At 39.0% G+C, this 17994-nt stretch overlaps 1 protein-coding gene across 4 annotated transcripts in view; it reads right to left on the reverse strand.

The window, feature by feature from the left end:
- The window catches only part of CNTNAP2 (contactin associated protein 2), a 1645619-nt gene that overhangs the window by 495414 nt on the left and 1132211 nt on the right, over positions 1-17994 (reverse strand). For all 4 annotated transcript variants that reach the window (XM_075125590.1, XM_075125593.1, XM_075125592.1 and 1 more), the window contains one exon: positions 7634-7753. In XM_075125590.1, the coding sequence (XP_074981691.1) occupies positions 7634-7753 (120 nt within the window). The remainder of the gene's footprint in view (positions 1-7633; positions 7754-17994) is intronic.

The following is a 17994-nucleotide window of genomic DNA, read 5'->3' on the forward strand; positions in this document are numbered from 1 at the left end:
GATGGGGGTCCATCTTTTTGTGTAACTGGCATGATTGAGAGAGGTTAAAGGTACAGTTAGTGAATTCTCAAAGTATGTGGAGACAGAGGGCTTTACAGTCCTGAGCTCCAGTGGAAAAGGAAAAGGATAAGTGATGATCATAACTGCTTGCAGAAGCCAACAGCAGGTACCCAGATACCACAATGATGACCACAGTGTACAAGACACAGTAGTTTAATGCCTTCAGTAGCAACAACTTGGAATGTGCTTACAACTCTCTACATTTGCTCTTAAAATGCAGACTGGTCGGTAGATTTAGAGTAGCGCTGTAGCACAGAGCACGAGATGGGAATGGCTGGACCATGACCACACTCCCTTCCCAGATATAAGCTCATAGGGATCTGGAAAACTATAGTAAGGGCTGGTCAGGCTCTACCCATGCACTCATTGACACATTGCAGCCAAAAACATGGTTGCTTCCTAGATGGATTGACTAGCAACTGAGGTCTCTCTGAGCCCTCTCCTCCTTTTAGATCCTTGCAGGGCAGCCACATTTTGACCAAGAGAGTATAAATACCAGAGATAACCAAATGGGCTTTGATAAAATAAGAACTGTCTTGAACTGAATGCTATTTTGAGATTCAAAATATTTAGGAAAAAATAAAAGGAGTAGCTTTCTACAAGCCATTACCCTCTGATCCCACTGAGGGTTACCAAAAGAAACTACAGCATTTGCTCAAGAAACTCCCTGAAAAAGCACAAGAACAAATCCGCACAGACACATCCCCAGAACCCCGAGCTGGTGTATTCTATCTGCTACCCAAGATCCATAAACCTGGAAATCCTGGATGCCCCCTCATCTCAAGCATTGGCACCCTGACAGCAGGATTGTCTGGCTATGTAGACTCCCTCCTCAGGCCCTATGCTACCAGCACTCCCAGCTATCTTCGAGACACCACTGACTTCCTGAGAAAACTACTATCCATCGGTGATCTTCCTGAAAACACCATCCTGGCCACTATGGATGTAGAAGCCCTCCACACCAACATTCCACACAAAGACGGACTACAAGCCGTCAGTATCCCCGATAATTTCACGGCAAACCTGGTGGCTGAACTTTGTGACTTTGTCCTCACGCATAACAATTTCATATTTGGGGACAATGTATACCTTCAAATCAGTGGCACTGCTATGGGTACCCACATGGTCCCACAGTATGCCAACATTTTTATGGCTGACTTAGAACAACGCTTCCTCGGCTCTCGTCCCCTAATGCCCCTACTCTACTTGCACTACATTGATGACATCTTCACCATCTGGACCCATGGAAAAGAAGCCCTTGAGGAATTCCACCATGATTTCAACAATTTTCATCCCACCGTCAACCTCAGCCTGGACCAGTCCACACAAGAGATCCACTTCCTGGACACTACAGTGCTAATAAGCGATGGTCACAAACACCATCCGATTCCGGAAACCTACTGACCGCTATTCCTACCTACATGCCTCCAGCTTTCACCCTGACCACACCACACAATCCATTGTCTACAGCCAAGCTCTACGATACAACCGCATTTGCTCCAACCCCTCAGACAGAGACAAACACCTACAAAATCTCTATCAAGTATTCTTACAGCTACAATACCCACCTGCTGAAGTGAAGAAACAGATTGACAGAGCCAGAAGAGTACCCAGAAGTCACCTACTACAGGACAGGCCCAACAAAGAAAACAACAGAATGCCACTAGCCATCACCTTCAGCCCCCAACTAAAACCTCTCCAATGCATCATCAAGGATCTACAACCTATCCTGAAGGATGACCCATCACTCTCACAGGTCTTCGGAGACAGGCCAGTCCTTGCTTACAGACAGCCCCCCAACCTGAAGCAAATACTCACCAGCAACCACACACCACACAACAGAACCACTAACCCAGGAACCTATCCTTGCAACAAAGCCCATTGCCAACTGTGTCCACATATCTATTCAGGGGACACCATCACAGGGCCTAATAACATCAGCCACACTATCAGAGGCTCGTTCACCTGCACAGCTACCAATGTGATATATGCCATCATGTGTCAGCAATGCCCCTCTGCCGTGTACATTGGTCAAACTGGACAGTCTCTATGTAAAAGAATAAATGGACATAAATCAGACGTCAAGAATTATAACATTCAAAAATCGGTTGGAGAACACTTCAATCTCTCTGGTCACTCGATTACAGACCTAAAAGTTGCAATTCTTCAACAAAAAAACTTCAAAAACAGACTCTAAGGAGAGACTGCTGAATTGGAATTAATTTGCAAACTGGATACAATTAACTTAGGCTTGAATAGAGACTGGGAGTGGATGGGTCATTACACAAAGTACAACTATTTCCCCATGTTTATTCCCCCCTCGACCCCCCACTGTTCCTCAGACGTTCTTGTCAACTGCTGGAAATGACCCACCTTGATTATCACTACAAAAGGTCCCCCCCACCACTCTCCTGCTGGTAATAGCTCACCTTAAGTGATCACTCTCTTGTTACAGTGTGTATGGTAACACCCATTGTTTCATGTTCTCTATGTATATAAATCTCCCCACTGTATTTTCCACTGAATGCATCCGATGAATTGAGCTGTAGCTCACGAAAGCTTTTGCTCAAATAAATTTGTTAGTCTCTAAGGTGCACAAGTACTTCTTTTCTTTTTGCGAATACAGACTAACATGGCTGCTACTCTGAAATAAAACATTTATGGTATCATTGCTCACAATTATTTCTCCACTTCATATTCCATAAGTGGAGTTGCCAAAGGAATATGAACAAGCCCAAAGAGGAGCAGGGATTCAGAAATGCCAAAAATCATTTGAGAATTGGCTGGAGATCTAATAAAGTCAGATGAAGTTTAGATCTACATCAAACATTGCAAACAACATAGCTTGTTTCAGTGCAATTCTTGTATTAATTATTTCAGTGGAAAACATAGAGGGCTTCTGTCAAGGTTCCTTCTCCACTCTGAACTCTAGGGTACAGATGTGGGGACCTGCAGGAAAACCTCCTAAGCTTACTTTTACCAGCTTAGGTTAAAACTTCCCCAAGGCACAAATTATTTTATCCTTTGCCCTTGGATTTCCACTGCCACCACCAAACTTTATCTGGGTTCCTGAAAAAACGGAGTTTGGACACGTCTTTCCCCCCAAAATCCTCCCAACCCTTGCACCCCACTTCCTGGGGAAGGTTTGGTAAAAATCCTCACCAATTTGCATAGGTGACCATAGACCCAAACCTTTGGATCTTAGAACAATGAAAAAGCATTCAGTTTCCTTACAAAAAGACTTTTAATAGAAGTAAAAAGAAAAGAATCACCTCTGTAAAATCAGGATGGTGAATACCTTACAGGGTAATTAGATTCAAAACATAGAGAATCCCTCTAGGCAAAACCTTAAGTTACAAAAAAGACACACAGACAGGAATATTCATTCTATTCAGCACAGCTATTTTCTCAGCCATTTAAAGAAATCATAATCTAAGACATACCTGGCTAGATTACTTACTAAGTTCTAAGACTCTATTCCTGTTCTGTCCCCGGCAAAAGCAGCATACAGACAGACACAGACCCTTTGTTTTTCTCCCTCCTCCCAGCTTTTGAAAGTATCTTGTCTCCTCATTGGTCATTTTGGTCAGGTGCCAGCGATGTTACCTTTAGCTTCTTAACCCTTTACAGGTGAGAAGATTTTTCCTCTGGCCAGGAGGGATTTTAAAGGGGTTTACCCTTCCCTTTATATTTATGACAGCTTCAAACTGGTCCCTGTAACTTTTGAGAGATCTATTTGAATCCAATTTCAGAGAAACACCGTAACTTCACAGGTTGGGTCTCTTTCTATTAAGGGCTGAAGCAGAGCATTATATCCAAACACCACCGAACTTGGGAAGATTTCATTCTGGATTCAGAAGTACTATACAATATGTCATGTTACGCCTTTTTTAAAAAAAAAAAAACAACATTGTGTAAATGGGCTCTTCTGAAAGGATCCAGCTACAGTTGGGGGCAAATGGTATAAATACTGATTTGTACATATTTTTGCAAAGCTGTGATTCACATTGTTGGTATTGTTCACAACCATTTGGACAACTGCTGGGTATCTAAAAACGTTCACAATTTCTAAAAGTTTTACTAATTTATCCTGAATGGTCATTGAAATATGAAATGACAGAACCTTAACTTTAGAGATTCTTGACTTTTGTATGATTTAATTTCCAAATATAACAGTGTTAACATGAGAGTTTTGGAGAAAGGGGGTTTGTTTTTTTGCTTTGGTTTGGAATCTTTGCTTTGAATATAAATAGCATTTCTTAGAGAACATCTCACATGGTTTCTAGTGGTTTTGTAGTTTCTGCAAACATTGTATTCTTTATATTTTGCTTACACTGTTGACTAGCCAAAAGATTTTAGAACCCAGAACATTTTTCAGTTACCACAGAAATCCAGGAAGGGCAGAAAACATCAACATGACACATCCAGACTACCATATCAAGACAGTCTAGAGATATTGGCACAAATTATGTCTAGAAACATGGACAAGTGTCTGATGCACTCTGATTTTCTCTTCAACTTTTCTAAGAAAGTGACCCTATTGAAACACGACTATTTTTCAAAACTTGTTGCTTGACTTCATAATATGCATAGGTCGGAGAATTTAAATAGCATTATCAAGAGATAAGAGTTAGAGGCATTCTGGCTTTCAACTGGCTGATCTGTCTGTTTCAGACAAAGGATATTTAGATAGGCTTATTAAATAAAGTACTGTCTGTAGAGCTGTCTGTAGAGCTTTTTAAATTTAACTGTCTCTCTCACCCTCACAAGTTTACTAGTGCATCAGTGACGCCACGAAATTAAATATATTGCTGCTTTAATGTAAGTGATGAAGGAACAGCAATCAAATTCTCTTTCGATCTGACAAGCATAAGAATTTACAAAGCATCCTTAAGTTAATTCTAGCCATGTCTGTAGGCAATACACTGAGGGCTTTGTTTCACCTTGTCATTTTAAGAAAAAGTTATAATTCAGCAAATGGAAGTTTTTCCTTAAACATTTTATTAATAATGCCACTAATCTGCACTAATGCTTTTGCACATATAAATCTGTCATCCAGTAAATACCTGACATGCCATACATAACTGCATTTTAAAGTATTTTCTTGTATTAACTATTTAATGTCAATCAATACTAAAATGTTATAATATCTTTCAATATATTACATAAGGTAATTTAAGATTATATATGTCACCACTACATCATTTATACCATCAGTTAGATAATTCTGTAGAAGAATTAAATAATTAAGCTTGATCTCTTCACCTTAATTAATATATTACAGATAACATTTCATATTGTTTTAGCACAAAATATAGGGTAGAGGTTACTGAATTTGATCCAGAAAGACATATATGGAATTGAATCCATGTCTCCGGTTTGGTGCTCTATCCACGACACTATACTGCCTTCATTATAAAGCAACAAAGGAAGCTGTAAGGACTGGAAATACACCCAGGATAGTTCTATACAGTATGTAAATATAGAAATAATTGAAAAATAATGCTTTGCTAAGCTGTCAGATGGACAATAATTTTTAGGGTGACCGTCCAGTTTTAAAAACAGAGTGGCTAAAGTTACTTGTATTTCCATTTTCACAGTATTACTCACATTTTAACAGTGAATCAGTTCTATCATGATCTCATTTATGTAGGGAATTATATCTACATTACAGCAAATGTATTGAACAGAAATTGCCTGATGGGAGCGATTTAGCTAGAGCAGGGTTCTGAAACTTTTTCATGGCTTGGATCACACCTTAGTGCAGAGAACGGATTGTGGACCCTCTGCCTTCTCATTCATGATCATATAGACCCCCTCCCCACTCACTGGCAATTTAAAAACAATATCTCTATGGCAACTACAGTTGTTTTGTGGGGGAAAAAATGCTATTAGGAAGGGAAAATGGTTGGTTTTCATTCTCTTGTCCGGTTACTTTCTGGTTTGGGGACACTATTAGCTTTATTCTTGTGTACAAGTAAATTTATTTTTAGCATATTTCAAAAGTGCTTACACCCAGAATAGATCCACTTTTTCATGCTCAACAAATTATTTCTATCAACTTTTACTTTGAATAGTACCCCAAAGCTACAGCTGGAGCTGAAGACAGTGGTTCATCTCTTGATTAGGAATCGCTAGGATATATCATCAGCTCCCAGCACTGTTCCCTGGCAGTGGATGCCTGTTTACTTACTGATACAGTTAAGGTGCTGGCTATGATCCTGAAAGCCTTAAAGAGTGAGGATCCAGTTAAATGAGAGATTGCCTTTCCCACTTTGTCTTATCACTACAACATGCATCTACGCTCTTGATGCTGATTTCTGCAGTTGAATTCTGAAGACCTATGTCAGGGTATTTGAAAGCAAATAGATTCTGGAACCTCTTTATTGTGCAGATATCGCAAAAGATCCTGTATTTGGGAAATTCAGGGAATAAATAAAATACTTCTCTTAGCTGAATATTTAGTAAGCTTTGTATTGGTTATTAACTAGTGTCAGCTAAGTGCTGAGACAAATTGCATTATGAATGAACACTGGAAATGAATGAACAGTACTGTGACCAAAACCAACTCATCTCCTCCTTTGTTTTCAATATCTTATCCTTATGCACACCTGTCACACCCATGTCAATACAATGGGATAGGGCCCCTTTGTTCATTTCCCTTGACTGAGGATGAGGGGGTTGGAGACACAAATTCCAGAAACACTTTACCCTTCAGTACCTCTCTTTAGAGCTTATTGGGTTCTCTTTTCTTTAAGAATGTCTGCATGAAATCATTCATATGAAAGTATTTTTTAACAGAGAGAACAAAAGAAGCTGTTTGCTTAACATACCTAGATATACCTTTTCATAAGCTAAACAAGATAAAACATTCCCATCTTAGCTATAGAGAAAAAGAAGAAAAATGAACAGCTTATACCTCTGAAAGAAATCCTCTCTCTCTAACCATTTCGGTCTAATTGTTAACATCATGCTGTCCAGACAGAAAAAACACCTTGCTCTGTCCAGAGAGCCTTCTTATCAAATTCTCCCTGATCTAGGACTGCTAACCAGTTTTTGCAAGTTGCCTATACGCACAGTAGGATTTTGGGGACTGGCTCTAGGATATGGTCCACTCAGGAAACATATGCTATGTCTACACTATGAGTAGTACAGTGGCCCAGGTGCAGCTATGCCACTGAAGGGCCACAGTGAGGATGCTTCCTACACTGACTAAAAGGATTTTCCTTTCACTATAGTAAATCCACTTCTCCAAGAGGCAGCACCTAGGTCGATGGAAGAATTCTTCTGTTGATCTACCATTGCCTATCCCGGGGGTCAATTTTTCACACCTGAGTGATGTACCTAGGTCAAGCTAATTGTTAAATGTAGACCAGGCCAAAGGCCTCTTAACAATGATTAGGTCAGATACCACCCAAACAAGCTTGGCTGGTTTAATATGATCAGGCCTCTTACTAAAACTGAATCATTTCTTTCTTTTCCCCAGAAATATAAATTATGGACAGGTTTCCAAACCCTCTGCCACATATACATTACAAATATAACATGAAAGTGGTAATTACAGTACAGTTACCTGTCATGTTGCAGTAAACTTTCAAAGGTCCCAGTGCCCCACTGCCATCTGGATCTATCCAGTAATAATTTGAAGTTTTGCCCAGGTGTTTGTATGCTTCACAGGAGAGGTCATAAATAGCTGGAATGGAATAAAATAAAATATACTAATAAGGAAATTGAAGTCCAGGAGCAAACGATTCCCAATCACAATTACTTTCTTCATAGCTTCATTTTATATTTCACACTAGTGCAAGAACCATGAATTAGTCATTGATTTAATACTTGAAAATTAATAGAAGGCACAATATTTTTTCCAATGTACAGTGGCTTCTAGAGCTGGTCAGAGAAAATTTGATGGAATCATATTTTGTTTTGGAAGAAAAATGGAGACAAAGTTCCAACAATGTCAAATGCCTCTTTTTCATATTTTCAGACAGAACATTTTATTTTTCATTTTAAAACTACTTTTCATTTCATTTTTTAAAAAATGTGCATTATACATCATAATATGTAAAAAATGAAAGTCAGAATTGGAACAAAATGTTTTGATTAACCTATTTTTTTTTATTTTGTTTCACAGATAATTTTGAAATGTTCAGGTTTCATTCTCAGTTGGAACAAAGTCCAATTTTGAAATCTCAAAATCCTTTCTGAAACAGAATTTTCAACCTCTATACAGTTCTGCTTGCTCCTTTTGCCACTTACTGTAGATAACTTAAATATTATCCCAGTATTTCCTAAGTGTTCTCAGTACCAGCTATGGGAAACACTATAAATTCTTAGGCAACGTTAATTATTTATCGAAGTCCTAATTGGCAGGTTTTTAGAGTTGACCACTGTAGCTTGCTTACCATTAAAAATGGAGAGTTGCCACCACTTTGGTCAGACTGTGGTATTTGCAATACTCCAGATAGACTTTTCTATTAATTAAATAATTATATGCATAAAAATAATTTCTTACACAAATCTGGAAACGAAAACGAATAATATCTAACTAATATCTAACTTCTCTGTTGTCCAAAGGACCAGATGGCATAGCTTTGTGGGTTGGAATCAATCAATCAGCCCCTAAATGAATGAAATGTTTGTTTACCCAGATTTCATATCTACTCTAAAACCCACCTAATATGCTGGCAATTCCTACAAATTATCTCCTTGGTATGAATGGCTTTATTTCAAATGTCCATAAGGACAGTTCATTCTGCTGGGCTCTAGATGATTAGTGAATGATGAATCCCCCTTTTTTAAAGGCCTCCAGCCAGCTACTATGAGACAGGAAGGAAAATGGAGGCTGGAAACATCTACACCCCCACATAATGTGAAAACAGATAAAGTGAAAGTTTTAGTGTCTGTGTTCATGCGTGTGTGAGAGAAAGAAAATCTCTCTGACCTCCCAATATTGCAGAGGGACAGAGAAGACTATATTGCAGGATAAATTTATTGTTAGAGATGCTTTAATTTAATGAATTAATCTTATATAAAAAGCAGAAATTTATCATAATTGAATTGTAAGATGTTCCACTTAGTCATTTCCCTTCTCCCCACTTCCACACCAAGGAGAACAGATTTTCTCTTTTCACAGTGACTGCACCTGGTTTCGGACATGATTCTGAAAGAATTTATAAGATTTTTGAAGATCAACATACATAGCCTAGATAGAATGATATTTCAGTCAACAGAAGACTCTTGGTGAAGAGTTACAATGGAGAATGTCACACCATAACGAAGCTGCAGTATCTTTTACAAATTAACAGTACTACAGAAAGGACTATTCACTGTAAAATGGCTTTATCCTTTGACTGCTGATGAATGAACAAGGTATATCCAGAACATATCTCCTATACTACTGAGTGTATTCTGGCATGGCACAGAACATTATTAATTTCATTTCTATGATACTAGACCACAAATGTCTTAACTGGCGCAGTGGAAGATCAGAAGTAGTTGATTAAGAGCTCATAAACTTAAAGTTTTTTATATATAACTTCTGTTACCTAGAGTTTGGAGGTATACAACACTTTACGTGATACATATGGCATATCTTTCCCTCAATTTCTTGAGCCTTGTTATTTATGGAGAAACGGGCTCATTCAACTGTTTTACTTAAACACAAGCTTGATAATTATTACCATTAATTGTATCAGCAGTGTATTGCTACAAAAATTAATTTAAAATGATAAAAGTGTATGGTACGCACTATAGAATCTGCCTTTACATTTTTTGCATTGCATTTTTTAATATGAAGAGATTGTGATACAGCAACAAATTCTCCTTGATTAACTTATTTCATCAGGTACTCTGTCCTTCCTAGAGTGCCAAAAGTGTATTAGCTATTTTATAGATAATTAAAGGGCCCATATTTGATATGTTTCTGAAATGTTGACAGCCCAGAAGACAAAAAACTCCTTTATTTAGTCAAAGAAGAGACATGAGGAAGATACAGAAGAAAAGGGAGAAACTAGTATACTGAGACAGGGAATAGTGACAAACCAGGCACAAAATTGAGAGGGAAGAAGGAAATGAAGGGCTCAGTGACGCTGGCATCATTAACAGAACAAAGGTGTTAATAAGATCCTGTGAGAAACAGCAGAGATATAATCAGGGTCAAATTTATGTAGAAGCTTTGAAGGGAGTGGCAAAAATGTTTAAATTGAATTCTCTTGGCAAAGGGAAGCTAGCCATGGGATTATAATAAGAGAATAACAAGGGTGAGCATCAAGTTTGGAAGATCATTTTAGCCATTCTTAATAGGAGGGGAGTAAGGTAGGAAATAGGGAAGTCAGAGAAGTGAAGGTTCCTGTAGTCAAGGAAGGAGATAAGCTCAGCATTTTATCTGACGGGAGAGCAAGGAAATGCTGAAGTTTTGAAATGTTGGAGAGCAGGAACTGGAAGGAACTGCCAACAGCATGGATGTTTGAGGAGAAGAAGAAGAGAAGACAGGTTAGGAGTTCTATTTAACTACATTTAATTTAGGAAAGGTGGGACATCCAAAAGAGGATGTTGGAAAGATCAGTAGAACTGCAAGAATGGATATAGGGGGAGAAGTAGATTGAAGACTTACCATCAGCAAAGAGAACATGTGAGTAGATTAAATCACACAGGGAGGTGAAAGTAGAGTGCAAAAGGGAGAGGACCATAGGCAGATCCTTATGGCCACCACTAGAGCAAGTGTCCAACCCACAGCATCCCTGCAGCACAGCCAGGGCCTGAGAAGGCAGCCTGGGACTTACAAAGAACAGACTGTGAACTGCCCTCACATTCCAGAGATATTGTTTGTGATGTTCCCTGCCACAGAGCAGTGTTTCCTTTAACCTTTCCCATTTTTCCTTATTCTTTTTAAAATTAATTGTTGATTAAATAACTTGCATTTGCTTTAAATTGTATGTAATGGTCAGTGGGTCAGAGAAGTGCCCAGTGCAGAGAGAGAATCCCAGAGTGGGGATACCCTAGCCCCTGTCCTAGGTGACCACAGCAGGGTTGGGGGTCAAGCCCCCCAGGAATCCTGGGTCCAGCCTTGTTGGGGTTATGAAGACTCTGCCAGACAGGAGAGTGGAAGGGGAGTCCTCAAGAGCAGGGAGGCCGCTGGGTAAAGGAAGTGGGAGCGAGGACTCAGATCCTTTCATTAGCCCACTTCACCAGGGTTGTGCAGAAGCCCAGGAAAGTTCCCCACAATAGCAGGACTGTTCCTCCACTTACACCTAAAAGCTGCTGTCTCATTACCGGCTCAAAACAGAGATTTTTAGAGTATACTATTTTGTGGGTGTGTAGCAACATTATCCTATATCATAATCTCTCTGAAATATCAAAACCAAAGTAAAATATTGTTAATTATGGCACTAGAGCAGGGTTATTACATCTACTTTCCCAGGAGCAGCCCTTCTGTTAAAAAGAAACCACCACCAACAAAAAATCTGTTTTTCCACCTAGAAATCAGTTTGTCCCAGTTCCTGTTATATTCAAACAGCAGCCTCATGCTTTTAAAGTCCCCAATGAAACCCAAATATTGGTGTCCCCACATATTCCCACCCTTTTAGATTTACTTTTGTGTGTTTGATTGGCTTTGCCTATTGCTTTATTCTTGTAATAAGTATACATAGAGCCAAGTGCAAACCAGAAAACAACAACGTTAAACTGTGCATCCAATGAAGTGGGTTTTAGCCCACGAAAGCTTATGCCCAAATAAATTTGTTAGTCTCTAAGGTGCCACAAGTACTCCTCGGTTGTTGTTTTTTGCTGATACAGACTAACACGTCTACCACTCTGAAACCTGTGCTGATATTGTTTGTTGTGTCTTGTTCGGCCAAAGTCGGCAGAGATCTCTCTCTATATACACCTTCTACATAACTACTACAGCAAATGCATCTTCAGTCATATATCCCAGTTTTTTATTATCAGAGAAACTGAGGCACAGAGTTTAAACTAGGGTAATGGTGCCAAAAGTCACAAGAGAAGTTCTAGATTTAAAGGTCTCCTGACACCCACATCTGTGGTTTATTTACTGGCTCACACTGATGTATATATCTCATGAAAGATTATCTTCAACCTACATATAAGGCTGTATATGCCAACCTACTGAATGACTTCATTTAGATAGATAGATAGATAGATAGATAGATAGATAGATAGATAGATATTTATAAAATGATTAGAATACAAGCTGACAAAATTAAAAGTGACAATGTTTCATTAATGTTATATTGTAACAGCAACTACATAAACAAAGTTAAAAAGTCATCCCAAACTAGCAAATTCCCATGAATTCTGGGTATAGTCAGATTTGGAGCTGAACTTTGTGGCTATCTCTTATCTCTACAGTGGTCTGATCCCAAATTCCAGATACAAACTTTGTCAGCAAACTTTGGTTAAAGTTGGATTAGTACCCAAACTCTATGGTTTGGAACCATCTCTACCCTCCATAACACTGAAATAGTAAAATAAATTTCAAAACTCAGTTTCCAGTTCTGAGTTAAATTCAGAATTACTTCACAAGTTTATATTTGCTTCTGACTGATTTTGCCACATATAAAAAGTGAGGATGTTATACGATGTAAAAAGTGCAAAAAACCCTTTGGTACAGTTTTGGGGGTTACAGTAAGTTACCCATAAAAATAATCCACTTAGCCCCTGAAAATTAAAATTAGAATGGCTTGTATACGGTGTTTACGATTTGCTGAGCACTGACCAACTGATAACAATTTTAATGTATGTCTTACTTTTAACTGAATGTTTGACACATTAAGTTTTAATGTCACCAATATTGCTTTTAAAAACAGGCAACATTACAAACCAGAATATGACTATTGTTTTACAGAAAGTTATACTTTTCTGTGTTAATTTCTTAGGTGGATATACTTTGTACTTGTAAAAAGTCACTAATTTCACTAGTTATTTGGAACATTTTTTGCCTCTAAACCTAATTATTCCTCCCTACCAAGAATAAGAGTACTTGTGGCACCTTAGAGACGAACAAATTTATTTGAGCATAAGCTTTCGTGATTTCGTAATTTTGCATGCATCCAATGAAGTGAGCTGTAGCTCACGAAAGCTTATGCTCAGATAAATTTGTTAAGTCTCTAAGGTGCCACAAGTACTCCTTTTCTTTTTGCGGATACAGACTAACACGGCTACTACTCTGAAACCTACCAAGAATGGAGCTGATGCTTTAAATAAACCAAACCTTTCCTCATTAGCAGATCAGTAACTTAATATCGTCTTGATTATCTTGAGCCTGAAATGGTTTCAGAAGAAGGTTTTGCCAAACTTACAAATGATAATGATGCCCTTCTTTAGCAGTGGCTGGTGGCTAAGCAGATGTGGTTGGAAATTACTGCTGAGCATTGCCAGGTCGTCCCCCGTCCCTCTCAACACACACACACACACACACACACACACACACACACACTCCCTTTCAAATGCACAGTAGGTTGTCTGTATAAATAAGTTTGTATCACCCCTCACTTTGAGAGTTCAAATCTAAAACAAATAAAAAAACAAAATTAAAGAGCGCATTCCCACCAGCATCATACAGACGCACCATTCTGGCTGAAGGGCATCAAAAGGGATGAGGAAAGCATCGCCACTCGGATCTTAGATCCATGTTCAGATCTGTCTGTTTGAAATTAATTTGATATCTCACTTTATTTGTTCTTAATTACAAGAATATAAAACCTGATGCAGTACAGAAAAGATGCTAAGAAGGTAAGCAGGACATCTGTTCACTGTGGTTTTCATCCTTTCTCTTTTTGGGGGAAGGAGGGGAAGAAGTGTAATATTTACCTGTTTTATTTAACTCGTACGGCAAAACTCATCTTGCAAAAATAGAAAGCTAAAGAAAAATATCCTACCCTTTATAAAAACTTGTGTGGTATAAAACATCCTTCCAACCAAAGAAATAAAGCTAGACACACACTCGAACCTGAGAAAACAAAGTAATGTTAAGCCAAAAGCCTAAACAAAACAGCCTTGCAGCAGGATGTGTAGCTCATTCAACTCAGGCTCTGAAAGACTGTGAGACAGTTAATTCCAAAGGGGATCTTCAACTGAGAATGCCCTGCTATGAACTACAGAAAGCCAAGTTCCAGGCACTGACAGCTGAGATACCCCAGTGGACCTCAATTGTGATGGTGGAACTGAGGGTAGGAAGCAGTTTCTTAAATAATCAGGTCCCAGACTACATAGGTCTTTAAAGATTCCCACCCAGCCCTAGGAATCAAACGAGTAGTCAGTGGAGAGCAAATCTGCTGTGTGCTTCCTTATGACTCAAGACACACAGAAGGCAGCCTGCTGCGTTTTGCACCAGCTGAAGTTTCTGGAGGTTCAAAGCCTGGTCTGAGTGCACCACAGAAATCTAGCCTGGAAGTGTCAATAATATACTGTGGTGAGGTAAGCATGTGTGAGGAAAGTTCATATTCTCCTGGAGAGTTGCAGATAGAAAAAGGCACTCCAAACCACCCAGGCTATATGCATACCTACAAGGCAATGAAAGATCCAATAGAGTACCAAGCACTGCAGTGGAAAAGAGTAGCATTGCATCCACTTTTGAAGGTCCAATCATAGTCCTTGAAATGCCCCTTGATTAATCTGCAGCCCACATACCTCCATCCAGGTCCAAAATATAAAGAATAAAAAAAAAATAGCCAAATATGGGTTTCATGTAAAAGCAATGTGAAGTTGAGTATCACCAGCATATTAAAGGAGATCACAATACCTTATGCTCTCTTCAGTGGCCTTACATACACATCTCTTAACAAGATCCTGAAATGATACCTCGAAAATTACAGAAATTGTAAGTAATAGCAAAAAAATGTGTTAGATTATCTTTTGTTTTAGCTTGTGAATTTTCCCTATGCTAAGAGGTAATTTTATTCCTGTTTTGTAACTGGGAAGCAGAATCAGAGGGGAATCTTCTGGGTTTTAAATCTTTTTATTTACCCTGTAAAGTTATCTTCCATCCTGATTTTGCAGGTGTGATTCTTTTAACAACAAGGAGTCCGGTGGCACCATAAAGACAAACAGATTTATTTGGGCATAAGCTTTTGTGGGTAAAAAAACACTTCTTCAGATGCATGGAGTGAAAATTACAGATGCAGGCATTATATGAAGACACATGAAGAGAGAGAAGTTACCTCACAAGTGGAGAACCAGTGTTGACAGGGACAATTTGATCTGGGTGGATGTAGTCCGCTCCCAATAATATGTGAGGAGGTGTCAATTCCAGGAGAGGTAAAGCTGCTTTTGTAATGAGCTAGCCACTCCCAGTCCCTATTCAACCCCAAATTAATGGTGTTAATTTGCAAATGAATTTTAATTCTGCTATTTCTCTTTGAAGTCTGTTACTGACTTTTTTTGTTCAAGTATAGCTACTTTTAAATCTGTTATAGAATGTCCAGGAAGATTGAAGTGTTCTCCTACTGGCTTTTGTATGTTACCATTTCTGATGTCCGATTTGTGTCCATTTAGTCTTTTACGTAGGGACTGTCCGGTTTGGCCAATGTACATGGCAGAGGGGCATTGCTGGCACATGATGGCATATACAACATTAGTAGACGTGCAGGTGCATGAGCCTTTGACGGTGTGGCTGATGTGGTTGGGTCCTCTGATGGTGTCGCTAGAGTAGAAATGGGGACAGACTAGGCTACAGAGATTGGTTCTTGGGTTAGTGTTTCTGTGGTGTGGTGTGCAATTGCTTTATTTTTAATAAAATTCTTCTTTTAAGAACCTGATTGATTTTCAGTGTCCTAAAACCCAGGAATTTGGTCTGTGCTCACTTTGTTAACCTGTCGGTTGGTATATTATTCTCAAGCCTCCCCAAGAAAGGGGGTGAAGGGACTTGGGGGGATATTTTGGGGGGGGGATAGGGCTCCAAGTGGCCCCTCCCTGAATGTTTGTTTAAATCACTTGGTCGTGGCAGCAATACCGCCCAAAGACAAGGAAAGGAATTTGTGCCTTGGGGAAGTTTTTAACCTAAACTGGTAAAAATGAAGTGGGTTCTAACCCACGAAAGCTTATGCCCAAATAAATTTGTTAGTCTCTAAGGTGCCACAAGGACTCCTCGTTATTTTTGCTGATACAGACTAACACGGCAACCTCTCTGAAACCATTAAACATAAGGGTTGACAAGACCAAACCCTGTGAAACCCTCTTATCTGGATAAAGGAAGAATCTGTATGGTTGGTAATTCAGCATCCTTCAAGGATACTATTTCTCTCTCCCTCTTTTTTTTTTTTTAAAAAGAAAGTTTGCTATAAATGAATAACCTGAAATGCAATTTTCACATAGGAATATAATTAAACTATTTGAAATTTTAATTCTATTTCACAACTTTATTATAGCAGACTTCACTGCAAGTTCCTCCATTTTATGATGCGTAAGAATTTATTACCTTAATTTTGAATGATATATATATTCCCCAATAATTTTCTAATATTGTAACAAATCTGTAACCACCTAGCACTTTACAACTGTCACTATACTACACCCCACAGCCACTTAAATCTTCGTGGAAACAATAGAAACAGAAATATTTTATTCCAAAAGCATATGTCTCTACCACTTGTTAAAGCTTATGGCCTGATGTTCTGATTTTATCCATTAGGGGAGAGCAACACAAATACACATTAGCCAGTTAATTACATGGGCCCTCAGTTAGCCAAAGCTCATCCTCAAACACCTGGCAGTCACTGGAGTTCAAATCTCCATTCTGACATTAGTTTGGTTGCCATCTAGGATTATCAAGGGCCTCTGACATACATTTCAGCAGTTCTGATTCCAGGGAGCAGAGAGTAGTCAAACTCATAGCCATGAGCAAGTTTATTAAAATATAAAAATCACTGAGGGCCTAATTTTCCCACATTTACTCATGTTGAGTAGTGCCTCAACCCACCTTTTGTCCCAGATATGGGTTGCCCAATCAGGCCCAGAATTATTTTAAAAGCAACAAATTACAAAATCATCAGATGTCTGTTGTCTACAAGACACGAGAAGCATAGGCGTAGTTTGACTTCTATATTTGGGGGGGGGAGCATGGAGCCATTTATCAGGCCAGTGGAGCCATGCATGGGGGGAAAATTCTGTGCCTTCCAAAGGCTTGCAGTTTGAAGGGGCAATGCCCTCCCAAAACTACGCACAAGACAAGAAGCAATTCTTCTGCTGTACTCCACAGTGATATGCCCTCAGCTGGAATATTGTGTCCAGCTCTGCGTGCCACATTTCAGGAAGGATGCGGACAAAGTGGAGACAGTCCAGAGGAGAGCAACAAACATGATTAAAGGTCTAGAAAACATCACCTATGTGGAAAGATTGAAAAGAATATCCATCATTGGAGATTTTTAAGAGCAGGTTTGATAATCACCTGCCAGAGATGGTCTAGATAATACTTAGTCCTGCCTTGAGTGCAGGGGACTGGAATAGAAGACCTCTCCAGGTCCTTTCCAGTCCTGTGATTCTATTCTACAGGACAGTGGTACAATAAGCAATGTAATGTTCTTCTTGCATTCATTTGTCCTACCCCTGAGTGCTTTGCATTTAGCCTTTGACAAAAAGGTTGTTATGATTAAAAACAGTCAGAGATCAATTTGTTACAGTGGATTGGTAAAGGGAGAAGAAAAAGGAATTATAATCACCATCTGATTTGACTATCAGCTGGAGTTTCACACTGCAGGCATTTGGTCACTTCCCTAGCTCTGGCTGTCATGCAAGCCAAAGCCTTCCATCTATGAATGGAGATTCTGAAGAAAAGAACTGAACGTGAATATTCTTCCAAGCTGTAGCACAGAAGTACTTTTAAAGGAATCAGTAAACTGAGCATGTGGGTTCTGAAAGCTCTGAGTTACGGAACTCCACCTCCATAGCTGCTGTAAAGACTTCACTGTCTCTACCTCC

This window comes from Caretta caretta, chromosome 2 (assembly GCF_965140235.1).
Source record: "Caretta caretta isolate rCarCar2 chromosome 2, rCarCar1.hap1, whole genome shotgun sequence".
Lineage (NCBI taxonomy): Eukaryota > Metazoa > Chordata > Testudines > Cheloniidae > Caretta > Caretta caretta.